Source organism: Cervus elaphus, chromosome 28, assembly GCF_910594005.1.
Source record: "Cervus elaphus chromosome 28, mCerEla1.1, whole genome shotgun sequence".
Classification (NCBI taxonomy): Eukaryota; Metazoa; Chordata; class Mammalia; order Artiodactyla; family Cervidae; genus Cervus; species Cervus elaphus.
The window spans coordinates 51,658,392-51,684,255 of NC_057842.1; the positions used below are offsets into that span (position 1 = coordinate 51,658,392).

Consider the following 25,864-nt stretch of genomic DNA (forward strand, 5'->3'; position numbering starts at 1 on the left):
CCCTTCAAGGTAATTTACCCCCATCCTTGTGACTGGACCCAGACACTCAGGCGAATAATTGCTGCTGCTGCTAAGTCACTTCAGTCGTGTCCGACTCTGTGTGACCCCATAGACGGCAGCCCACCAGGCTCCCCCATCCCTGGGGTTCTCCAGGCAAGAACACTGGAGTGGGTCGCCATTTCCTTCTCCAATGCGTGAAAGTGAAAAGTGAAAGGGAAGTCGCTCAGTCCTGTCCGACTCTTAGCGACCCCGTGGACTGCAGCCTACCAGGCTCCTCCATCCATGGGATTTTCCAGGCAAGAATACTGGAGTGGGGTAGGCGAATAATTAGGGGGGTGTTAAATATTGGCTCAACATGTAAAGAGAGAGCAAAGGCTGAGTGCCACGTGGGAGGGACGCAGAAGAACAGCGGAGAATCCCTGACGCCAGCGCTCCTTGTTCTGTTTCTGCACCAGAGCTTTTCTGCCCTGATTCCACTCCTACCCACCCTGCTTCCTAGGCAGCCTCCTGGTCCTCGCCTAGAATGTGGTCTGGTGACAACTTCTGTCTCTCCAGCAGGCCCTTGAGTTCCACTCCTTGCAACCTGTTCATGGAAGGTTCCACCTCCACCCACACACTCTGCTTCTTTCTGAGAGGTCACCTAAGCGGCCACCGCGGTGATCTGTTCCAGTCCCTCCCGTGCAAGTGTGCCTGGGCCCCAGCCTGGCCAGCCCTTCCCCTTTTCTGGTTGGGACCGACAACACGCCCGGATTTTATTAGCTATGTGTCCGCACTCACTGCCTATTCTAAGTGGCTGGTGTGGTATGGGAAGTATTAACAGAAAGCGGGAGTCCCCTTTCACTCCAATCTCCCCTCCCTCACACAAAAGCTTAGATTCCTATATCCCTCCTTTCACCCTAAGAGTGATAACCCCCACTACTTGAATTTTTTTCATTTCCTTTTAACAATTTTAAACTATCCATGCTCTTGCTAAAATTTGTGTGTACATCCTACACTTCTACGAAGCACGACCCTGTTCTTAGCACGAATGAACTTTAAAAAATAAAGTTAAAGGCAAAAACAATTGAACACACGCACACACACACACGTTTGGCAGATTTTCTGCACCGAAAAGAAAAAACAGCACTCCCCCCGCCCCCCGCCCCCTGCCCCTCCCGGGGCCCACCCTGCTCCATCCCCAAGTTCCCTGATAAAGATTTCCAAGGGGAAAGGCTAGCACTGGGGCTGTGTCTCTCAGAGGGTAAGTCTCTCTAGGGTACACTTTTGTTGTTATTTGCTAAACCAGCATCTCTCCGGGGGCACATGGCCAAGACCCAGGTAACCGTGTAATGTGATGAGTGTTTTTATAAGTTCTGCAAAGACACAGCGCTTTCCCGATGGCCACAACAGTGTAATTCGCGACCTGGCCCGGGCCCTGGTCTCCGGTTGGCGCGGGGCGGTGTCTCGGCCGGAGCTCCGCGCGGCCCCAGGTGAGTCCCGCGCGCGCCCCGCTCCCGCGCACGCGGGAGGGGCTGGAGCGGAGGCGGAGGACGGGCCGCGGGGTGCGGGGGGTGGGGTGGGACGGAGATCCGGGCCCGACTGCAGCTTCCTCCGAGCGGAGCCGCATTTCCAGCCACCTCCGCAGCCCTGCCCTCGCGCGCCGAGCCGTTCGCGGCCGTGCCGCCTGGAGGCGCGGAGCCCGCCCGGCGCGCCCAGCCCTGCAGCTCCGGCCGGGGCGGAGGCCGCCGGACCGCGGAGATGCGGGGCGGGGGCAGGGCGCGGGGTAGGTGACTTTATCCCGCCTCTGTTTCCCTGCCCCGGGGAGCAATGACATCACGCGGCCTTCTCCCGGCGCCGACACAAAGAGCGGCGCGGAGAGGCCGCTGCGGGGGGAGCCGGCGGCCGCCGCTGCCGCCCAGGGCCCCTGGGCCCCGCCGGCCAGGCCCGCCGCCCGCGGCCCGCGCCCTCCCTCCTCCTCCGCCGCCGCCGCCGCCGCCTCGGTCACCGCTGCCCGCGCCGCCCGCGCCCCCAGCGCGCCGCTGAGCCCGCGCCCGGCCGCGCCGGCCCCTTCCCATGCGGGCGGCGCGGGCCCTGGGAGGGGCGCCCGCAGCCAGCCTCGCAGCATGCACTGGGGGGTTGGCTTTGCCTCGTCCAGGCCGTGCGTGGTGGATCTGAGCTGGAACCAGAGCGTCTCCTTCTTCGGCTGGTGGGCCGGGTCCGAGGAGCCCTTCTCCTTTTATGGGGACATCATCGCTTTCCCTTTGCAGGATTACGGTGGGATCATGGCAGGGCTGGGCTCCGATCCCTGGTGGAAGAAAACCCTTTACTTGACCGGGGGAGCTTTGCTGGCCGCAGCTGCGTATCTGCTCCACGAACTCCTGGTCATTAGGTGAGCCGGAGAGAGGGCCCCGCGCAGGGGCGCAGAGAGGGGCACCTGGCTAGGGCCGGGCCGGCTCCTCGGTCACGCCGACCCAATGCCCGAGTCCTGTCCTTCCCTTTCGCCAGAGGCAGTCCGTGGTCACCCGGCCATGAGGGGCAGTTTGGAGTTGACAGGAGAATTAAACTGGTACCGGGAGGGGAAAACACTTGAATCCCTATCGTTTGGTGCTAAAAGCAAAAATTCTCTGGGTTGTTATGGAGCATACTAGTCTGTTATGAAGATCCTAAGTGCAGTGTGTTTGCGACAATAGAAGTAGGCCCTGTAGAAAGACTAAGTTACATTTGTATGAAACGCCCTATTTGTTTATAGATGATCATGCTGGAATATTAACCACTCACCTTAGCTTTTACTTAAAGGTTAGTTTTTCACTGTCCCTCCCCGAGTATCACTATCATCAAAAGGCTGGAATTGCACAGGCTCCAGAGAGAGCTCTGGGTCCCTGTGAGGGATGCACAGCGGAGTGTGCGATTTTGATGCAGACTTAACCCGGTTATCTGCTAACCTGGCATTTAAAGCTCAGCACCGTCTTCAGGTTTAAATGCCATTGTTGTGCGAATAGGAGGGGATCTGAGGACTGAACTGGCACATGGGCGTGCACGGGAGCTGCCCTGTGCCGTAAACACTTGCATCTGCTGCCTGCCGCAGAATGTTTGCACGATTCACACGGAAATAGCAGGAAATGGAGGCCCCGACTGTCGGTACATTCAGCCGGACGCCAGATCTTTGGGTAGAATAATACCGTAGGCTCCGGGGACTAGTGGTTTGGCTAATTGCTACAATTTATGGTTAAAATTTCCATGCCTTTTAGACCTCTGTCTCTGGGAGAGGACCGAAGAGCAGTTTTCAGTAGCTCAAAATGTCCCTCTTGGCCAGTATTTTCTAAAGAGAAAATGTGTCTGCATGCCTTTTTCCCATGGGGAATCCTACACAATAGGTTTATAAACAAAGACAGAGATAGGTGACCTTTAAGGGGCCAGCAGGGATTCCAGGAGAACATTGTGACAGAATAACAGGTATTTGGAAAATTTCTAGTTTCGGAGAGAGGAAATCATTTAGGTTTGGGGAAGTGTATTGGCTTGCATATTTAGCCATAACTGAGAAGTTTTGCTTTAAGCTTATCATTGAATTCTCTCACTTAGCACAGTGTCTTGAATATCGTTGAACCAAATTAAAAAAAAATTACATGAATTGTTTCCCTAGATTATTTTATATATTTGCCAGTTTTAGGACTCGATTTCAAGTTAAGTTTCAAGCTATATGAAAAACAAAAACATCTGTGCAAGTAACTGAAATGTCACCCACTTGTTCTGAAATTAAATTCCTGTCCAAAGCCTCTTGAAGATTCTGAACCATGCGGCTTCTCACCAGTGGTCCACTCTGAGGACGGAGTGAAGCACAGCTTCAGGGGACTGAGTCTAAAACTTGCTTAAATGACCTTGCAGAAATGGGGAGGTGGGTGGGAGAGCTCAGAGTTGACCCTGGGAGCCGGCCATACCCTGGTAGGTGTGTGGTTGCAACTCTCAAGAGCCCTCTGCCCACTTGGATACTTATTTGAGAAAGTGTTTTTGATCTTGGGTTTATTCACTTTTGTTTCTTGACAAATGTTTATATTGAGTAGGGAAACCCTGTTGTAATGCAAATAATAAATAATTGCCCATTTTTGAGCCCTTAGGAGCGGGCTCTGCTTAGAAGTGCTTTACCTTCCTGATGGTGTTTAGCCTCCTCCTCTGCCACTACCATTGAATGCTTGATCTCCACTTCTTAGATGAGGACATTTCAGCTGAGGGAGGTTAAGCAATTTGTCCGAGACCACACAGTAAGAGTAGTGGGATCCAGATTCAGATCTGAGTGTGTGTGTCTTCGGTGCTCACACTGTTACTACTTTCTTCTAACAAGTACCACTTCTGGAGTAAGTTTTGATGGCAGAAAGAAAGGAGCATTGGGGCAGTTCCCAGGGAAGACAAGCCTGTGGCAGCGACCTGAGTTTCTGCAACTGCTGAGGGCACAGAAGGGATAGGGAAAGAAGACCCAGGAAAGTGGGGCACTGAGATTCGGAGGTTACAGGACAGAGGCCGTCCCTTGATGTGAAGTCCAAGTTTCAGTTGTCAGTGTACCTTAGGCAAAAACTCAGAACAGTCTGAAACACGTGGGATGGAAAATCCATCTTGCAGTGGCTACACTGTCTGAGTTTATTGGCAATCTTAGTCTTCACCATTGTACTTGGATTTCCTGCTGTGTTGACTTAACCATCATCTATGGGTACGTCTCCAGCGTGGATAGTAAAGTTGACAGGTGAGAATTATTTAGGATGTTTATAAGTACCACATAGTAACTAAAGTAGGTACTTTGGATTTTTCTCCTGTTTTTCCCACCACAGTATTTTTAAAGACATATAGTCCCAGTCCTTTATTTTCCCCTAGTGGAAAGAGACTTGCAGCTCTTCTGAATTCAGTCCAGCGTTTGGAAATGTGTTGTTTGTAAATTGAATGATACCGAAATGACTTGTTACCCACAGCTTGTCTGCACTTTAGACACAGGGGCTCAGCCCGCCCTAGAAAACTTAGAGAATCAGAGCAGCCCATGCATGGGTCATGATCTCTGTAAACTATCAGCCCATTGACAGTCCACAGAGGCGTGGTCATCTGTGGTCCCCTTCACCATGGGAGTAGGGCTAGTCTTGCTGCTCGACAGGTGTCCTCTTTCTCAGCCTTATCATAAGGCCGCTTTATGTCTAGATTACCTGCTTCTTTGATCCCAAGTTAGAGAGTTTTCTGATGTTGAGGTAGGGCTCTGGAGCCAGACTGGGTTCAAATTCACTCTGCCTTAAATCAGCCATGTAACCTTGGACCCAAGAGTCAACTTGGTTACTAAGTGTGAAATGGAAATAATCTGTGAAATGGGAATAATAATACTAGCCTTCCTCACAGAGGTGATTACATGAGTTAACACGTGACATGCTTAGCAGAATCAGTTAACTGTCAAATCTACAGAGTTCGACCTTATAGTGAGCATTCATTAAAAGTTGGCCATCATTAATTATTATAGGCTTTCATCAGAAAGTTCCGGGCTTGAGTGGCCTGAGTCAAACTGGCTACTTTAATAAAATTAACTGGGAAATGGCCTATTTTGGTGTAGTCGAAGTGCTTGGGAGTTTGGGAACTAGAGTTATTAACAATTTGATCTTAAATTGATACTCCTTGGACAAATTACTTAACCTCTCTGAACTTCAGTTTCCTTGTCTACTATAAAATATAAGTATGGTATAATATACTATATTTAGGGACTTCCCTGGTGGTCCAGTGGTTAGGACTCTGTGCTTCAAATGCAGGGGCCTTGGGTTTAGACCTTGGTCAGGGAACTAAAATCCCACATGCTGTGTGGTGTGGCCAAAAAAAAAATTTTTTTTTTAATACTAAATTTAAACTATGATGATATTCACTCTATGGTGTTACTGTCAGAATGAAATAATATATATAATGTATACAAAGTCATTGGCATATGCTAGTTGCATCCATTTTTATTATGACAGAGTCCAAGTTAACCATCAGAATTAGGTTGCTCTGGCCAATGGAGCAGGGAATTTTATGTTTATCTTTTCTTCTTTCAGTTCTTTAATTTTTGCCTGGCTGAATTTACATGAACTTACTCTGACTTGAATTACTTTACTGGACAAGATCAGTTAATCGTCATATCTACAGTTTGCATTTTCTAGAACTAGTCTAAATGACTTCTTAACTTTAATATCTGACCTCCCAAACATCTCATCTAAATGAAAAAGTTTGTTTCATAGCAAGTATTGTCAAGAGGCAGCAAATATTTTTATTCTTTTGACCAGTATTTTCAGAGTGAGTTGTTTTTAACTCTTTAAGCAGGAATGACACTCACATGGTAAACTTCTCCAAGACAGTTTGTTTTCCTGGAGATTCTGCAGGAAATGGGCATCCTTGTGATTATGATATGAAGAGCCTGCCCTTGCTTGCTTGGGGAGAATGATGTGTGGCATTAAACTAGGAACAATGTGAGGGAACCAGAGGCTCAGGGAAGGCCAAGGGGGAAGAGTGAGATTTATCTGACTCAGAAATGGTTGGGTAGAGTGAAAGATGGAGGTTGCAAAAGTTCCCGAATATGGAATATGAGCAGCGCTGTGTGGAATGAGATGTTGTTCCTTAAGGGGATAAGGCCATATCTCTTTGAATGAGAATGAAGTCCACGGCTGGTACATACTGTTTGGTAGCCACCAAAGGTTTACAGATATTGTCTTATTTAGTCCTCACGATAAAGGAGGCAGAATTGGTATGGTCCTCACTTTCCGTTTGAGAGTGTAGACGAGGTCTCAGGTGACATAGCTGGGAGGAAGTAGGGCTTGCACCTGACCCCACATGTCCAGAAGTAGAGTCCAGCATTCCATCTGCTACATGGTGGCTGCTGAGACACTGTGACAAGGAAGTCCTCATCACCCAGAAAAGTAGCCAAAGGAAGAGACAGGTGTGTGGATGAGAAAGAAGAAAGGGGAAAGGCAGAGGTTCGGGGCTGTATGCTGTGTGGTGAGTTGGAGCCTTGAAGGGAGAGAGGAGGAGAAAGCACCCAGAGGGTAGGTTCCTGGGCACCGTGGGTGAAAGGCCAGGGGAGGCCACAAATGGTTTGGAAGAGGGATCAGCAGAGTCGAGAGTCTCAGGTTCCCTGCACACTTGAGTCATGGCAGAGCAGATCTGCACTGTTCCTCTGAGGTCCTGTGGGTGAAGGGACTGCTTCAGGGTACAGGCTCACGGTCGAGAGCGTAGGTTCTGACGACAGGGTTTAATCCAGGGTCAGCCATGTACTGGCAATGGGACTTTGGGTAGGTTTATCTTCTGTGCCTCAGTTTCCTCATCTACGAACGTAGATAATAATAGTACCGACCTCATAAGGTAATTGTGACGATTACATGAGATAATACCTGTGAATCCCTTAGAACAATGCCTCATGCACAGTTAGCCCAGAATACCTTTTTCTTAATCCATCCAGCGTGTCCCTGGCAGGCAGATGTAGCCAGGTGGAGAAGAGGGGCCCTATCCCAGAAGGTACACCTCCTGCCCATAGGTTGCCGGGATGGAGAGAGGATGACAGATAGTTATTCCCTGGGCCCAAGCCGTGAGCCTGTGCCGCCATGGTAACAACAGACTTTGTGAGGTTCTCTTGTGTTTTGACCAAGCTTTCCCCCTTCAGCGTGCTTCTGGGTGAGGTAAGGCCCTGTGACAAACAGATGCATTTATTCCTTGAGGAGCTGCAGCCTCTCAGGGATCTCTGAGGCACTAAGGGAACCGCATGTATAACACACGGATTGTTCTTTTTTTCTGTTTTGGTTTTGACAGGAAACAGCAAGAGATTGACTCCAAAGATGCTATTATTTTGCATCAGTTTGCAAGACCTAACAATGGTGTCCCCAGTTTATCTCCTTTCTGTTTGAAAATGGAAACTTATTTAAGGATGGCTGACTTACCCTATCAGGTACTTGCGTGCAAATATGTTTTATCCTCGTGGCAGCAATATTGGCTGGCAAGGCAGGGTGGCGGGTGTTGGGGGGGTGGGGAAGTACTTACTCTCCCAGTGGGGGAAGGGTTCGCTCTTGGTGCCAGAGGAAGTGGGTATGAAAGCAGCCGTGCCCAGTTCTTAGTAGATGCTCAGGAATTTTTATATCCAGTTTAATGAGTGATCTCATTAAATCCAGAAGGGTCTGGATTTTTCATAGGTTTCAGGCAGGGACCATGTTATTTTTCTCCTGACCTGCTGGGCGGCTGTAAATAAAGGTGGGCCTGACATGGTTCTTTCCTTTAGGTTTCTATTTATTGGAAGAATTGTATTTATTTCTCATGACTCTTGGGGGCAGAGGATCCAGCAGGCCACCAAGGAGATATTTATAGATTTTGTGAGTTTTTCCCCTGGAACTTTTCCCATTCTCTTTGGGTGACCATTCTCTTTGGGTGACCGTCAGTGAAACACTTGCTCATTTCAGCCTTAGAGAGGGAACGGAAGAATGAATGCATTGAAAACATACATTTTTTTCTGAGTAAGACTGGAACTGTCTCACAAATTTGACAGGTTGTGTTTTCATTGTTGTTCAGTCATATTTTTAAAAAAAAATTCCCTTATGTTTTTCTTTTTCACTTAATTTCTAGCCATAGGCATTAAAAAAAACCAAAGTTCGATTTTGTTATTGTTTTTTAATTTTATGGTCAAAGCAGGTAGTCTTTGTGATATTAATTCCTTGGAATTGACTGACACTTTAGCTTAGTATATGGCTTCTTGTTATAAATGTTGAGAATAAAGACATTCTCTGAGAGTAGAGCTCTTTTTATATACTTGTTTGAGCATGTTTAGTATATCATTTAGAACTGTTGTATCTGTTTATTTTTTGTCTGCCTCCTCTAGCAGTTTCTGGAAGGACTGAGTTAAAATATTCAAGTATATTTTTTGATTTGTCTCTTTCTTGTCATTCTGTCTATTCTGGCTTTAGGTAAGAGTATGTATATATTCAAGGTTACATTGTTTAGGGCCATATGATATGAAAGATTACATCTTTTACTGTTTTATTTCTTTTTCTGGTACATAGCACTCATCTCTGTCCCTTATGATTTTTTTTAACCTTGAGTTATGTATTATCAGATATTCAGATTGATTCTCTAGCTTATTTGCCTGGAATATCTTTCTTCATCCTCTTTCTCTATTTTTTTTTTTTTTTGTATTTGTCTCTTGTAGGCAATGTATTAGTTATAACCAATTGGAGAGTCCTTAATTGGTGAGTTTAATTTATACTTGTAATGATTATTTTATTAGGACATATTTTTAATATCTTATTTAATATTTTTCTCCTCCCTCTCCTTTTTCTTTTTTTTTCATTTCCTGCTGTCTAATAGATAAAAAATTTTTTCTTGTCATTTAAAATAAATCCTATTTTTGTTCTTATGGCCGTTGCTCTTAAGATCCAAATTCGTGTTTATTTATCCCTACTCACTTCCTGTACGTGTCAGAATCTGTGTTTGCCCTCTAATGACACAAGTCTATTAGTAGGTTCATGTTAGTCTTGGGCTTCTTTCTTTTCAGGGCTCGTTCCAGGTGTGTTGCTATTACCTCATGTTTTAATTCTGGAATTCTGGAAATCCTTTCTCTTTTTATAGTCCTTTTTTTGGCTAAGAAAACTTACCAAGTTATTTGACTAGCCTTATTTCCCATATGTCTTATCCTACAAGGTTTATTTATGATTTTCTATAAGTACTTCTTTGATGAATGTTTTGAGTGAGCCTTTATGGGGCAAGCCTTCAGTGGATTTGCATGCCCCAGAACATCTTTATTATGCTGCACATTTGATACTTCTTTGTCCAGAGTTCCTTTCCTTCAGTGCTTTAAAAATTTTACTCCATTTTCTTTGTGCACTGATGTTGCTGGTGATAAGTCTGATGTTCATCTGGTTCTTTTTCTTTCTCTTTGGAAGTTTTTAGAATTTGCTTTTATGCTCAACTCTTTTTTTTTTTTTTAATATCTATTTATTTGGCTGCACCATGTCTTAATTGTGGCAGATGAGACCTTTTAGTTGAGGCATGCGGGATCTAGTTCCCTGACCAGGGATTGAACCCTGGTCACCTGCATTGGGAGCGTGGAGTCTTAGCCACTGGACCATCAGGGAAATCCTTAATCTCAACATTCTTAACTGTCATCATACTCTGGCTTGGTGTGGATTTTTATGTATTTTCTTTGGTCCTTTATAAACCCTTTTCATCTGAAGTCTTTAATCTCTTTTTAATCCTGAGAAACTATGTTCTTCACATATTTCTTTTCCTTTTTTATTTGTTTCCCCTTCTTCTTTCCTGTTCCTGATTATCCTGGAATCTGGGTCCTGGAATCTCTGCTTTTATTTTCTGTTTCTCTGAACCTATCCTTTATCCCTTTCCTCTTCCTCCTTGGAGAGTTCACTTCTCTGAGCTTCCATTGCATCCCTCTATTCTCTTCTTGTAACCATCCTACTATTTATCTCATCCATTGTGTTCAATTTTGCATTTTTGTTCATTTTACTATTTCCCCTTGGTTTGTGTTACAATCCCTTCCTTTATCCCTTGGAGGATATTTCTTATGCTCATTAATTAAATTGGTATTTCCCAATCATTCTGCCTTACGTTGTATATTTTCAGTGTGCTGCCCTTCTCTTAGTTACTGTACCCCTTGGATGTCTAGTTAATTTGGTTTGAGATCTCCTCTTTCCAGAGATGTTAGCTTCCCTCCCCAGGACTTTGCACTGGGAAAGGTTTAAAGCTTAAGACACAGGCTGTGTGCTTCTGAAGGAATTTAAGTAAAGGAAGGAGGTGAGCCCCAGGCATCCCCACACCACTGTGATTCCTCCAGTTCGCTGCATTTCCTCCAGATGGTCAAGGTTCACCTTTAAGCTCTTACAAAGTAGCAGCCTTGGGAGGGGTGGTCTTCTTAGCAGGAAGCAGAACAGCTGCGAGGTTAGAGAGGGAGGTCCCTCACCTAGCCAAGCTTTTGGTTGCCCTGCTAATGATATTACCCCTCCAAGTCCTGCCTCCCAGTGGCCTATGCTTTCTGAGCTGGTTTCACTGCAGAGAGGGCACGTGGGGTGGAGGGGTGTGGCACTGATCCTCCTAAGGCAGGGCTGGGAGAGTTGAATGATGTGCTTAGTTTGGTCACTGGTCATCTGGGAATATGACACTAAACCTGGATTTCAGGCTGGGAGATTTGGGAGAGCAGAAGATGCTGGAAAAGATTGAAGGCAGGAGGAGAAGGGGACGACAGAGGATGAGATGGTTGGATGGCATTACCAAGTGGGTGGTCATGAGTTTGAGCAAGCTCTGGGAGTTGGTGATGGACAGGGAAGCCTGGCGTGCTGCAGTCCATGGGGTCGCAGAGTCAAACACGACTGAGTGACTGAACTGAAGGTGATCCAGGTCTTAGACTCACAGAAGGTCTTTGTGAGTGGAACTGGAATGCAAGGGGTGAGTCTGGACAGAGAGGTGGGGAGATTATTTAGGATTTTGGAAGCCAGCAATGGAGGAGAAAATAGCAGAAGACCCCACAAGGCTTGAATCATTGTTCAGTTGGATTTGAAAGACCCTTGTTCAGCTTGGTGTGGGCAGTCAGTGCTTGAAGGCGTGTGTCCCTGAGGGACTCACATTGGAGGGAGAGACTGCTCCCCAGCGGCCGCTTGCCACCGGTCCCTCATCACTCCCCGCCACATCACTGGGTTTAGCCGTGACCGCTTCTGGGCGTGAGGGCCCGGACCTGTGTTTTCTGCTCTGTGGCCTCCTGGCTTGCTGGATGTCCTGTGCCTCCCACCCTTGATGAAGTCATCCTGGGGGCAGTGGTGTGGCAGTTGCCAGGCTGTGTTACCTTTTCCTTCTCTGGTGGCTCAGACAGTAAAGAATCCGCCTGCAATGCGGGAGACCTGGGTTTGATCCCTGGGTCAGGAAGATCTCTTGGAGAAGGGCATGGCAGCCCACTCCAGTAGTCTTGCCTGGAGAATCCCGTGGGCAGAGGAGCCTGGTGGGCTACAGTCTATGGGATCACAAAGAGTTGGACACTAACACTTTTCTTTTTAAGAAAAGAAGGTAGATGATACCATTAAAAAAAAATTATTTATTTATTTTTGCCTGCACTGGGTCTTCACTGCTGCACGTGGGTTTTCTCTTGTTGCGGCTCCTGGGCTCTAGGGAGCAGCCTCAGTAGCTGTAGTGCATGGGCTTCGTCACTCCATGGCCTGTTGGATCTTCCTGGATCGAAACTGTGTCCCTTGCATTGGCAGGAAGATTCTTAACCACGGGACCACCAGGGAAGTCCTGCCCTTTGTCCTTGCTTGCCTTCAAGCCGTCAAGCTCTGAGTGCTCTCCCAGTGGCCTAACCACCTCTGGTCATGTTTCAGGCTTCTGCTTTTTGTTAGCATAGCTGGAGCAGCTGGACACACGCCTTGCTCTGAAGCCTGGAGAAACCTTTAAGAGGGGGACTGCTTACCCCTTCTGAAATTATTATTTCCTGTTAAGTTATATTTTTTTATGAAAGGAGTGATACTGGAGTGTTTCCTCTTCTGTGAGGTCTCTATGGAAAATAAATGAAGTGGGTGTTCATCGGAGTAGGTAACAGGAAGATGGTTTTATGATTTAGAAAGGGATGCTCTGATCCTGTCTCGGGGGTGGGGGTAGGGATCCTTTGAGACGTTATGCGTCCTCAGTGAGGGTTTGTGTTGCTGGTGGTGCCTGGGAAGGACTATTTGGGCTCTCTGCTTGGAGGATCAGGAGAGAGGTATTTTGTCATCAACCCAGGGAGTGCTGCCCTCTGCCCCTTCTTTGCCCTGTGCCTTTTAAAAAAAGATTAAAATGTCATGTTCCTAAGAGCATGACTTTATATTTGAAGCTTTTTTATTTTTTAATCGAAATGAGACAGGGATAAATATTTGATGACCATTAGTAGGAACTCACAAGGGTTTTCTTAAAAAGCCTTTGTTGCAGTTGTTAGCTTTTTAAAATAAGGATATAAATATTGGTAGATGAATTTTTAAAACTTCATTTTGTTATAATTATAGATTCATAGGAAGTTACCAAAAAGATGTAAGGAGGTCCTGCAGATATGGTTATTTTTTTTTTTTTCAAAATGAAAACAGCTTAACCATTTGTTTTTCTGATTACATTTGGATGACATGGCCCTTATAAGAATTTTAACAGTTTCAACAAAGTGTCAGTGGAAAATGAAAATCGATGATATCCTACTAGCTGGAGATTATCTTCATAAATACTTTTGAGCATCTTTCCATACTTCTTTTTAAACATACAAACATGAAGACATACATACATAAAGGGCTTCCCCAGTGGCTCAGATGGTAAAGAATCTGCCTGCAACGAGGGAGACCTGGGTTTGATCTCTGGGTGGGGAAGAGCCCCCGGAGAAGGGAATGGCTACCCACTCCAGTATTCTGGCTGGAGAATCCCATGGACAGAAGAGCCTGGTGGGCTACAGTCCATGGAGTCGCAAAAGAGTTGGACATGACTGAGTGACTTTCACATAAAGATACCTGCATCATTTGCCATAACTGATTGTATAAGAAGCATGTATTTCACACAATCATTCTTTTTAAATCTGAGAAAGAAAAGAGAAGGAAATGGCTCATTTCAAAACTCTGCTCTGGTTCTTAGCTCTAACTTCTGATGTTCTGTTTATTTGCTATTTTTGTTTGTACACCACCCTCCTGCCTCTACCACCCCCACCATCTTTTTGTTTTTACGTTAGGGTGCATCTTCAAAAGAGAATGACATTCTTCTATAAAACTGTAGTGTGTAGTTATAAAGGCAAGTACTCAGATTTTTCCTTCCTGTGCAGGGGAATCTAGTCCCTCCCTACTGTGTGTTTCTCCCCATGAGTCTCCTTTGCGACTCACATGAAACACTTCATTTCTGACTCTTCTGGTCAAACATGAGGCCAACAGCAGTCAGTCCTCTCTGACACCAGCTGGACATTGTTATTCAGTCGCTCAGTCGTGTCTGACTCTTTGCAACTTTGTGACCCCATGGACTGTAACACGCGAGGCTTCCCTGTCCATCCCCATCTCCTGGAGCTTGCTGAAACTCATGTCCATTGAGTCGGTGATGTCATCCAACCATCTCATCCTCTGTCGTCCCTGCCTTCAGCTGGACAACCTACACTTTAGTTCAATCCTGATGCTACCCAGAGGCAGCATCAGATTCCCCGGGTTAAGTCCCACAAGACTGCTTTAGATGCTAGTCACAATCCCAGATTGTCACCTGTGCTTCTGACCAACTGACTGTAGATCAGAGGTTCCAATGACCCCTCCTTAGGTTTGATTACTAGTCTAGAGCGGCTCACAGGACTCAGGGAAACACTTATGTTTACCAGCTTACTGAAGGATTGGTGAAGGACACAGATGAGCAGCTAAATGAAGAGGGACGTGTGGGAGGGTCCTGAGTAGGAACGTCTGTTCTTGCGGATTTGGGAGTATCACCCCCCCATTGTGGATGTGTTCACTGGCCTGGAGGCTCTTCACGTCCCATACTTTGGGGATTTTCATGGAGGCTTCCTCAAGTAGTGTGCACATGTGTGCTAAGTCATTTCAGTCATGTCTGACTCTGTGACCCTGTGGCCTGTATGACCCTATGACCCTATGGCCCGTAGCCCACCAGGCTTCTCTGTCCATGGAATTCTCCAGGCAAGAATACTGGAGTGGGTTGCCATGCCCTCCTCCAGGGGATCTTCCCGACCCAGGATTGAACCTGCATCTCTTAATGTCTCCTGTATTGGCAGATGGGTTCTTTATCACTAGTGCCACCTGGGAAGCCCTCCTCCATTATTTGTGACCAATTAATAACTCCATGTCCAACCCCTCTCTGCTCTCTGGAGGATGGGGGAGGAGGTTGAAAACGCTAAGCTTCTAATTGTGACTTGGTCTTTCTGGTGACCAGTTTATCCAGGAGCCCACTCAGAGTCACCTCCTCAGAACAAAAGGTTTTCCTTCTGCTCTGATCACTTAGGAATTTATAAGGATTTTAGGAGCTCTGTGCTGGGAACCAAGGGCAGAGACTCATGCATTTATTTCTTATTCACAATAATGGATGCGTGAATTTTTTTTTCAACATGCTATATAATCCACAAAAGGTGCTCAAATTAGCTCAAATTTACCCAGTGGGGGACCTTTCAAGATGGTTCCAGAGGTGCTGTGAATGTAATGAATATAAATTTAACTGAAAAGTTGGGGGCACTGTGGCCAGTGTAGCAGGTCAAAGTTCCAAGATTGGGATTTCTCTCAAGGTTGCAAGTTCTCCATTTTGAAATGGGGATGGTGATGTTAATACTTCTGATAAAGGCACTCTGTCAAACACATTGTGTGCATTTTCTCATTTAATTTTAGCCACTGCTGTTATCCCAATGGGCTTCCCAGGTGGCACTAGTGGTAAAGAACCCGCCTACCAATGCAGGAGACATAAGAGACGTGGGTTCAATTCTTGGGTTGGGAAGATCCCCTGGAGGAGGGCATGGCAACCCACTCCAGTATTCTTGCCTGGAGAATCCCATGGACAGAGGAGTCTGATGAGCTACAGTCCAAAGGGTCGCAAAGAGTCGGACACTACTGAAGCGACTTAGCGTGGCATAGCATATTATCCCAATTATATATAGATGAGTCCAGGGGGATTAAGCGAGACCAGGGAGGTCCAACGTCACACAGTGACTAAATGAGGGTGCCAGATTTTTAAACCCAAAGCCTATGGCTTTCACTGATGTGCTAATAATGTAGCCTAAGTATAGATGCATTAATCTCATCTAGGACAGACTTGCAGGGGAAAACATCAGCTTGGCAAAGATGAAGAGGATTTACCTCTTCATCATTCTTCTCAAAATTACTTTCAGAAACTTGTTGGTGGGCCAGTCAGACTCCAATTGCCTAAATAAAAATAGACCAGGAGTGCTTTAATATGCTTAAGGAAGTTAAGGAAAATTAAGTATTATTTAAAAATTATATAGATTTATTTTAAAAGGAATATAACATTCAGAAAAATTGAAATTCATGAAGAAAGATTACCTGCATCTCACACTTAGTTTTGCTGGTTACTTTGGACACTTTTGTGTTTCTCTTTAAAAATATTTTTTGAATTCATCTAATCTTTAGATATTTTCATAGTATCTCTAAAATGTTATCTCCTGCTTCCTGGAGTAGGAAGTGGCAACCTGATCCAGTATTCTTGCCTGGAAAATTCCATGGGCAGAGAAGCCTGGTGGGCTGCGGTCCATGTGGTCGCAAAGAGTCAGACACAAACTGAGCGCGTGAACACGCGCACACTCGCCCCCACCCCCACCAAGAAAGCATATGTACAAGTCTTTGCGTGGACATATGCTTTCTTTTCTCTTAGGTAAACACCTAGGAGTGAAATGGTTGGATTGAGTGGCAGGTGTGTACTTAGCCTTTTAAGAAATTATCAAATGATTTCAAAGTGTTTGTGCTGTTTTACATTCCCATCAGCAATGTCTGAGAGTTCAGTTTCCTCCACAGGAACCAACATTTGGCTACTAGTCCATAGTATCTGAACTGTTGACTTGTATGAAGTACGAGAAGTTTGTAATAATCTGATTAATTTAAGCTGTGTAGACCACCCAAAACTGGATTCAGATTTAAAAATCAACTTTGAGGTTCACACAGTCCAAATTTACTGAGAAAAGCAGTTGAATAAATGCGATCATTATCACAGAATCCGCTCCATAAGTGTGGTTAAGATCTTTTTATACAAGGATCAGAAGATGTTACCCGGTCATTCTCAATGCTTATAAAGTCTGTGACTCCACCCCCACCTCCCACCAACCCCGTTTTGGGATCAGAATCTCCCCTGAGACACCATAAACTTCTGGTGTGGGTATGAATCAAAGGGAGGTTGTCAAATGTACAGATTTCTGGCCACCTTCCTCTGGATTCTGACTCAGTGATCCGGGTGTGGGCCTAGGAATCTGCATTTTCATAGGCACGAATTGAGTCTGTTGGACACACTTTTTTATATCCCGCTGTTGTAATTTCTGGGACCACTTGTTTGCAATGTAGTGGTATTATTGTAAGCATTTTCAAGTGTAAGGTACTGTTCCAAGTGAGGTTTCTGATCAGTAGCCCAATCAGTATACACCTCCTTATGGTTTGTTTTCACTTCCTGTGTTTTTGGATTGTTCATACGTTATAATTAGACTGATTCTGACCAGGATGAAGATCATTTCAGCTCTTACCTTCCTTTCTGCTCTTTAAAAAAAGAAAAAAAAAAAAAAAAAAACAACAACCCAGTAAGCCAGAACAGTGAGGGCTTCCCTGGTGGCTCAGATGGTAAAGAATCTGCCTGCAATGTGGGAGACCTGGGTTCGATCCCTGGGTTGGGAAGATCCCCTGGAGAAGGGCATGGCAACCCACTTCAGTATTCTGGCCTGGAGAATCACCATGGACAGAGGATCTGGCCGGCTACAGTCCGTAGGGTCGCAGAGTTGGACACACAACTGAGCGACTAAGCACACACAAGCCAGAACCCATGATAAAATGTATGGGAGTAAAGTAATATTTTCATGTGAGATAAACCTTTTTTTTCCCCGAGATTAACTGTTTATCCCCTTAAGAGTTTTTAATGCTGATTTCATTCACTTGAGTAGTGCAGTCGCTATCAAATATACTGTTGGAATGTTTGTTTCTGTTAACCATACAGTGAAGTTTAAATAAAACTTTGCTTTTCTCTTTACAATTTACTCTGCTTAGAATTATTTTGGTGGAAAACTCTCTGCTCAAGGGAAAATGCCTTGGATTGAATATAATCATGAAAAAGTTTCCGGGACAGAATTCATAATTGACTTTCTGGAAGAGAAACTTGGAGTGAATTTAAACAAAAACCTTGGTCCTCATGAACGAGCCATCTCCAGGGCAGTGACTAAGATGGTGGAGGAGCATTTCTACTGGTGAGTCCCCCCGGGTGCCTGGGCGGGTGTCCAGGGCATGCCCCCTGTCCTGTGAAGCAAGCCAAGTTGTTTCACATTTCAGCTCCCCCTCCCCCACCACTGCACCTTCTCCAAAGTGTTCTACATTCTGACTGACTTAGGGGCCAAAACTATGACTGTTAGGTCCCTAGGTATCTAGAGCAGAATTGACATTTTCTGTTGAGGCCCAGCTAGTACATATGTTAGGCTTTTTGAACTACATTTGTCTGTGGCCACTACTTAATTCTGCGGTTTTAGTGCAAAAGCAGCCATAGATGATACACACATGAATAAACATCACTGTGTTTAAATAAAGCAACAAAAGCACTGACATTTGAATTTCATTTAATATAAAGTACTGTTCTTTTGATTTTTCCCCCCTCAACCATTTATAAATATGAAAACTTCTTAGCCCTTGGGCTATAGTTCCTTACCCACAATCTAGGTCACTGAAATGAGGGAGATAGACTGGGCTTTTTACAAATACAAACTGCTGAATTAATGTTGCATCAGATACTCAGAGGAGGGAACAGAAGACTAAGGCAGATAGAAGTCTCTGGTGAAATAAATTATGCAAGCTTTGGCAGAGTATTGTCAGTTTTCCCTGTATGACAAGCGCTTCTCCATGATCCAGAAGTAAAGCTTACTACTGTTTTCTGAGTACCTTTGCCTTGATTGGCTGACTCCTAGCTTGTACTTTGTCCTGATTGGCTGACTCCTAGCTTGTACTTTGCCCTGATTGGCTGACTTCCAGCCCATATCCCCTGGGTTTGAAGCATTGCACACACTATGTTAGGTGCCCTGTTTTGCAGATGGTATGCTGCTGTGACATTGCGTGAGTTAGGCAGACTTGGTTCTTCTTGATTTACAATCTCATTGAAATGTGGGTTTTTTTTGTTTTTTTTTTTCCCATTTATCTTCTGGAGTTTTAGCCTTTCTGTACACTCCAATAGGTAAGAAGTATTTTTTCCCTCATTTCTGCACTTTATCTTGTTCCAATGATTTAATAAAGAATTGCTGAGTCCACTCTTTCTGGGCATTAATACTCCTAGGTCACTGCTCACTGAGTAGCTTTCACGTCTTCCACTGAGAGATACATTCAATGTGGGGTTGACTATAGAAAGTTCTTTGCCATCACATTCCTATTTCATACATTCAGCTCTTTCTAAATGGAAAACTTGTCTCTTGAATTTTGTACCTTCTGCTTTTTTTCTTATTCTTTTTCCACTTTCAGTTCTTGCCCACTTTATTCTAGGACTGACCTGGAGCATCACTTTCTTCTCTGTCTCGCTGCAGAGTTGAAGGGGGTGGGAGGAAGGAGCGAGTCAGGCAGAGTGGCGGCAGGGGTGCAGATCAGTGTGGGAATGATCACAGACTCCGTGTGGCCTGTTCTTTACAATACTTGTGGAGAACTGCTGGCCCTTCCCTCTCAAAGAGTGCAGGGGTTGCAGCGTGGACCGAAATGCGTGAGTGCAGGTGACACTCAGCCTCAGGGAAAAGCCCTTGGGGGACAGAGTCATCTCACTTGCTCGCTGGGGGTTACAGGTCCCGCTCTGCAGTGATCATGAAAATGAAGAACCAGCCTAGGGCCATCCAGGCTCTCTGAGCCTTCCCTTGCTGAGCCGCCCCCCACCCCCCACCCCCAAGTGCTACTTCATTTGATGGATGGGCCCATTAATATGGAAGGCTAGCACTTTTTCAGCTGCCTGAAAAGCTGAAAGCCTTACAGTTAAGTTGGTACATTTGCGACACTCTTTGATTTCTGTGTGTGCTAAGTCTGCGTGCGTAAAATTTATATTTGGCTTAGAAAGACTTTGATCCAGCAAGATTTCCAAGTACCACCTGTCACTGCTTCTTGCTCTGGGTATTAGTGACGTGTTATATATGTTTACTTCCTGATAGAAGTTCATCTTCTCTTATTCCCTTCTCTTCTTTTCCTCCTGATGTGATGAGGGGGCAGGGTGTGGTGGGGAGGGCTGGGAGGGAGCCTTGGGAGGTGGTACTCCAGTGGGTGAGAATCTGAATTTTACAGATCACACACCCCCAAGTGCTTGGGAAGTTGCAAAGGTCATATGTAGATTCTTCTCTTCTTAATTAAAAAATAGTAATTTTTCATTAGGACTTTAAAGTTTTTTTATTTTTTGAGTGTGCTCGTTGCTGTGTGGGTTTTTCTCTAGTTGTTAGCGGGGGCTACTCTTGCTTGCGGTGTGTGGGCTTCTCATTGTTGTGGTTCCTCTTGTGGCGCACGGGCTCTAGGTTGCAAGGGCTTCAGTAGTTGCAGTTCCCAGCCTCCAGAGCATAGGCTCGATAGTTGGGACATGAGGGTTTAGTTGCTCTGTGGCATGTGGGATCTTCCTGGATCAAGAATCAAACCCGTGTCTCCCGCACCCGCAGGTGAACTCTTTACCACTGAGCCACCAAGAAATCTCTTAATTAGTGTTTTTAAATTAAAATACAAATAGCTTACTTTTTGGGGTTAGCTACTGTTTCTCATTTGTGTCTCCTCAAGCATTAATTTGAGAAATGAATAGTGAAGGTGGGAGGTGAAGTCTTGATGGAGATACAAATATCCAGTGACCTTTCCAAAAAAAAAAAAAAAATTCTAGTTCCTCCAATTTCTTTTAGTCTTCAGTAGCAGAAGGAAAAACAAACTTTCTCTGTTTAAGTTTCCAAACCTTTAGCTAACTTCTTGCTTTGGGGAGATCCTGAACAGCCTTTCTTGAGAGCTCTAAATCCCGACACCCACCCCCTCTACCCAGCGCAATCCATGGTAAGAAAATGCATGCGTGTGGAAACCGAGGGCCAGCATAGGGAACTGACCACAGTATGTAGGAAAATATTACAAGTATGAGCTTTCCGTGAGATCTTGTTGAATTTTCACCATCGGTGAGCTCTGAAGTTGTGTTTATACTTACAGAAGTGTAACAGGGAGAATTAATTATTTGATTCAATTGATTCAGTTATCTGGAGTTTTCAGATATGTCTGTCTTGCTCTGAAACTTTAAAAATACTCTGCTTCAGATAACGATTTTCTGGAAACAAAGACTCCTGTCATTATATAATGAAAACTTGATCTAACATCATATGATTCTGAAGCTCTGAATTAGGTCTGTACAAAAAGCACACTCAGCTATAAAGTAGTTTTTTCTTGCACTTGAAACCCATACAATTATATCCCACTTGCATTATAAATGCTATTATTGAAGATGAAGGAGCCAGGTTTTTTTTATCCCCTTTATTTCACTGGATGCTGAAGTTAAGTGCAGGGAAGCCAGAATAAAGCAAAGTCTGAGAGACTTGGGGTCAGATTACTGGAATGAAATTGTTTTGATAACAGATGCTATAGTGGCTTCTAGGTGACAGACTGTCCCCTTGTGGACACTACTGTGTGTGTGTGTGTGTGTGTGTGTGTGTGTTAGCAGCTCAGCTGTGTCCAACTCTTTGCAACCCTATGGACTGTAGCCCACCAGGCTCCTCTGTTCATGGAATTCTCCAGGCAAGAGTACTGGAGTGGGTTGCCATTTCCTTCTCCAGGGGATCTTCCCAACCCAGGTAATGACCCGGGATCTCCCATATTGCGGGCAGATTCTTTACCTTCTGAGTCACCAGGAGTGTCTTAAGCTTTTCTAATCTCAATGGTGTCGGGTACCATTGTCAAACTCCCTTATAGTCATAACAGTTTCACCCATAAAAATATAGATGTTAGAAAAGATGATTCAGATCACTTCTAGGTTGGCTATAATTAATTTTTTTTGATGCGGATTATTTTTTAAAGTCTTTATTGAATTTTTTGCAATATTTTTTTCTGTTTTATGTTGTTTTTTTTCCCCCCTCGAGGCCTGTGGCATCTTAGTTCCCTGACCAGTGATCAAACCTGCACCCCCTGAATTGGAAGGTCAAATTTTGATCACTGGACCGCCAAGGAAGTCCCATTTTTTTAAATTTTGAGTTTGACTTTTGGTGAGTGGGAGAGATGGGATGCTTTAATAAAAGGACTTACCCGAGATTTTCTCTAAAAGCCGGGAGACTCTCTCTCCTTGATTACAACTCGATTGAAGTGGTCCCGTCTCCTTTCTGTTTTGTATGCCTACCCCCGGTCTTAGATGCAGTGAGGGCCCCGTTCAGAGAGGCATTTCCAATACTGTGAAAGGTGGTGAAATTACCAAGCGCGCTGTGTGCTCCGGCACCCTAGAGCATCTGGATTACAAGTGAAAGGTGGCGAGGAGGCGGTGATGTGACCAGGAACAGGGCGTTCTCATGGTTGGAGAGGCCACGTGCTGAGAACACTCAGCAAACAGTAGGTTTGCAGTTTCTCCCGTATGCGCTCATGGTCATTTCGGCCACAGCCCAGGCTTCATGGGAAGTTATAATGAGAGATATCTTTATTAAAGCATCAGAGATCTACTTTTCTTTCCTTCCTAGCTCCTTTAAAAATGTTTCAGCAGGGTTTACTCTTCAGTGCTAAGATCATCGATAGTGGGGAAAAAAAAAAAAAAAAACCTCTTTGACCTCATTTTGTAGGAGAGACCAGATATGTCAGTTGTGATATATTAAAAAAAAAAATGAGTATCAACTTCCTGACAGAGGCTCTCAGAATGAGAAATTATTTTAATTGCCCAGCCTGGTCCAGTTTCCACATTGGCCCTCCCCATCCTCTCTGCTTTATTTCACAGTCCCCTGGGTAGTGGCCTCTTCCCAGCAGAGAGTGAAGAGGCAGATCCCAGAAGCAGAACGGGGGCAGCCCTTCCTTCCTCATTTTCCACAGGCCTCTCTCTTTCCATTTTCCTACGTAAATATTGTCAGCTTTTAGACACACTCCACTGCAGCAGCTGGCTCAGAACTTTTCATTCAGTCAACAGTTCACCCTTTCAGCAGAGTTCCGGGATGAATGACCCCCAGGGGCTGGATGACAGGGAAGGCAAGGTGCCTGTCCTCCGTTGGCCCACAGGAGAGGGTGCATCCAGCCTGCAGAGCCAGGCAGCGCTGGGGGAGAGTCTGAAGAGCATCTGCTGGAGCGCTGTGATGCAGGCTTCCGGAGGAGATGATGTCAAGCAGAATCTAGGGCCAGTCAGAGTGGTGGGGGAAGGGATCGGCTGAGAGGGTAAGATGAGGCTATCAGGCAGAGGGGGCAGCAGTCTGCAAAAGTTTGGAGGCCAGAAGGAGGTGGTCGGGCAGGCATGTATAATTCTGTGGGGAGGCAGTGCCAGCTTTGGGGCCAGGCTGTGGTGGGGGGGGGTGGGGGTGGGATGGGGGAGGCTGAGGTGCCAGGTGAAGCAGCTATGGGGAGCGAATGCATGACTCTGAGAAGCAGTGTGATACCGTGGAATTTGTGTTTTAGGAAGCTTTTTGTGGCTGACTAGGGGGAAATGGATTTCTAGAAGTCCTTGAGGGGCCGTTGGGAGACCTGTGAGGCGGCCACCATCCTCAGGGCTGGGCAGTGATGCAGCCGGAGTGATAGTGTCAGTCGAATTGGTGACAAAGCCGCAGGGTGACCGGCTGTCAGGAGGGAGGGGTGGGGAGCGGTGAAGAGGACCTTCCGGGATTCCTTCTGGTTTAGGTGCAGAGTAGCAGATTTTCGAGGAAGAAAGAGGATGAATCCAACTTTGGAAATGTGGGTTTGAGTGCCCGAGGCTCCCTCAGTGTGTCTGCGGATCTCGGGACAGAGGTCTCGTGGGCTGTGATATGGAGTTGGGAGTCCTCACTTTGAAATCATGAATGTGAAACATAGGTCACCCCATGAGTGAGGTGTAAGAAGGTAGAAGGGATAAAGATAAAAACCTTGGCAACATGTAAGAGATGAGAGGAAAACTGGTAGAGACGTAAGCCGAGGGAGAATTCTAAGAAAGAGGCTGATAGTATTGGATGCTGCAAAGAGTTCAAGAAAGATAAAGATGAAAAGAAAATGTATTTGAACTTTGCAACAGGAAGGGATTGTTGACTTGGACGAGAGTGGTTCCGGTGGAGCGGTGGGTGTGGCAGTCCTTTTCATGTGGAGATGTTCAGGAAGCTTTCATGTGGGTGGGTGTGGACTTGGGGTTGTCAGGATATGGCAGCATGTGTGAGGGATGTCTTTGATCTGTAGAAATTGACTTAGGGACCCTTGAAGCGCGCATTTTCATTGACATTGCAGTTTATACCCACTTCACAGGACTTGGCCATGGAAGAGCCTGCGTGGCTCTTATTTGCTTCTCTTCCCTGATACTGGTCTACAGTTTGGGGCCAGGGAGAGAGAGGAAGGAAAATGAGAGCAGGGTGGGGAAGAGAAGGACAGAGGGCCAGTGTCTGAGGTTACTTTCAGCTGCCACATTCTGAATCAACCCAGTGTCTCTCCTGTGCCCTGCGTCTGACCTGCTGATGCACGGGGAGAACCTTCCACCACAGCCTGGGGCTGGGGATGGCGTGTGTTTCTCTGCCCTGCTCAGCTGTGTGGCCCAGACAACAGCCGCTTCTTCTGTCCCTACGGCTCCGCTAACTCATTGGTCTTCTCAGACTCTTCCCGCTGTGGCCGCCTCATCCTCGGCGCACACCCTCATCTCCTGCTCTCAGAGGAGACCGAGTCCGTGGGGCGGAAACTGGGCACCTCCTTGCAGCCCCTCGCTTCTCCGTTTCACAGAGAGCGGTGTCCCTCCTTCTCTCCATGCGGGCCCTTCCCGCCTGGCCCTCTGGTCTTCTCACTTGCCTTGGAACTAGGCTTCCCTCGAACCACTCCTTATCCTAGAAACTTTCTTAGGCAACCTCAGCTCCTCTTGCCTCTTTGAAACTGCCACCACCCTGCCCCTGCCCGTAGAACCTAAACCTTCGGGATCCTCCCTTGCAGGTTTTATGGAACTTTCAAATGCAACAGGTTAATTCGTCTTTCATCACCTAAGTCTGTCCAGTCCGTGTGTGCCAGGACTGGTTACCATCCACTCCAACCCTCAGCCTGGGAGATGGCATCCTCCATCATGTCTCTACTTCCAGTCCTTTCTTCACCTTGCCATGCATCTGATTATGTGTCTTGTCTGCTTAAAACTTTTTGGTGGTTAAACCTGGCTTTCAAAATAAGTCTTAGTCCCTTAGTAGCAGGCACATCTTGACCCAGTCCTTGCCCATCCTTCTGGCTTCAACGCTTCCAGGCTCCCCTAGGCATCCCAGGCCCCAGCTGCCCATCCGGAAGTTCTTGCCGTTCATGGAGCAGCTGGGACTCTCCCGCACACGCCTCTGCCTCTGCTGCCTGGTGAACGGCTGCTCATTCTTCTAGATCGGTTGTGCTTGTGATCAAACCCATGTGATTTGTCTACAAAGAATGAATCCTCTTTCACACCAACCTATCTGCTTAGAGCCACCCCACTCCTCATTTTTACGCTTCAGATGCTTCCTGGATGCTGTTATTACCTGGTCGTGCTTAACTTAGGGTAATTTAGTTTTATTTTCACATCATTGACTTCCAGAATAATCAAGGATGGAACTGGCCTTTTTACTATGAATTTAGGTCTAGTATAGTTATTACTAGAATCAGAGTGCTGATTAGTGGAATGTGAAAAGTGACACCCTGATTATTGCAGGTATAAAAGGAACAACTAGAAAAGCATTTTATTTGCACATTTATAAAAAACATGCGAGAATAAATGAAATCTTTTATATCAGAAGTTTTATTGACTCTACATATTAATTAGTTACCATTGCAGTGTACTTTTTCCTCTTTTCAGTCAAAATTTCTTGCCTCCTCAACAGTTTATTTTGAGATCCTTACTAAAAGAGGTGCACAAATCTTTCTAACAAGATTTGTAAGCACCTTTTAAAAAGCTAATAAAAAAGAGTTATAGTTGTAGAATAGAGTATGTTGATATTGGTTGTGAGACTTTTCAGTGAAAATCAGGAAGACTTTAAAAAATTAGAGAAATCTGTTTTTTTCCCCCTTCTTTTCATACTTTAAAGAATAGAACTGTATAAAATGATCAAAATATCAGGGTCTTATTCTCTGCTTTT

The 25,864-nt window shown here is 45.7% G+C and overlaps 1 protein-coding gene across 4 annotated transcripts in view; it reads left to right on the forward strand.

Annotated features, from left to right (window-relative positions):
* Window positions 1-1,325: 1,325 nt before the first annotated feature.
* FAXC (failed axon connections homolog, metaxin like GST domain containing) overlaps window positions 1,326-25,864 on the forward strand; it is a 74,711-nt gene continuing 50,172 nt past the window's right edge. Inside the window, exons 1-4 of one of the 4 annotated variants that reach the window (XM_043890006.1) lie at window positions 1,541-1,762; window positions 2,247-2,368; window positions 7,771-7,906; window positions 17,682-17,878. In XM_043890006.1, coding sequence (XP_043745941.1) covers window positions 2,262-2,368; window positions 7,771-7,906; window positions 17,682-17,878 — 440 coding nt within the window. In that variant the 5' untranslated portion in view covers window positions 1,541-1,762; window positions 2,247-2,261. Of the gene's footprint in view, window positions 1,470-1,540; window positions 1,763-2,064; window positions 2,369-7,770; window positions 7,907-17,681; window positions 17,879-25,864 lie in introns of those variants that run through there. The other 3 variants (XM_043890008.1, XM_043890007.1, XM_043890005.1) reach the window with 3 other exon arrangements.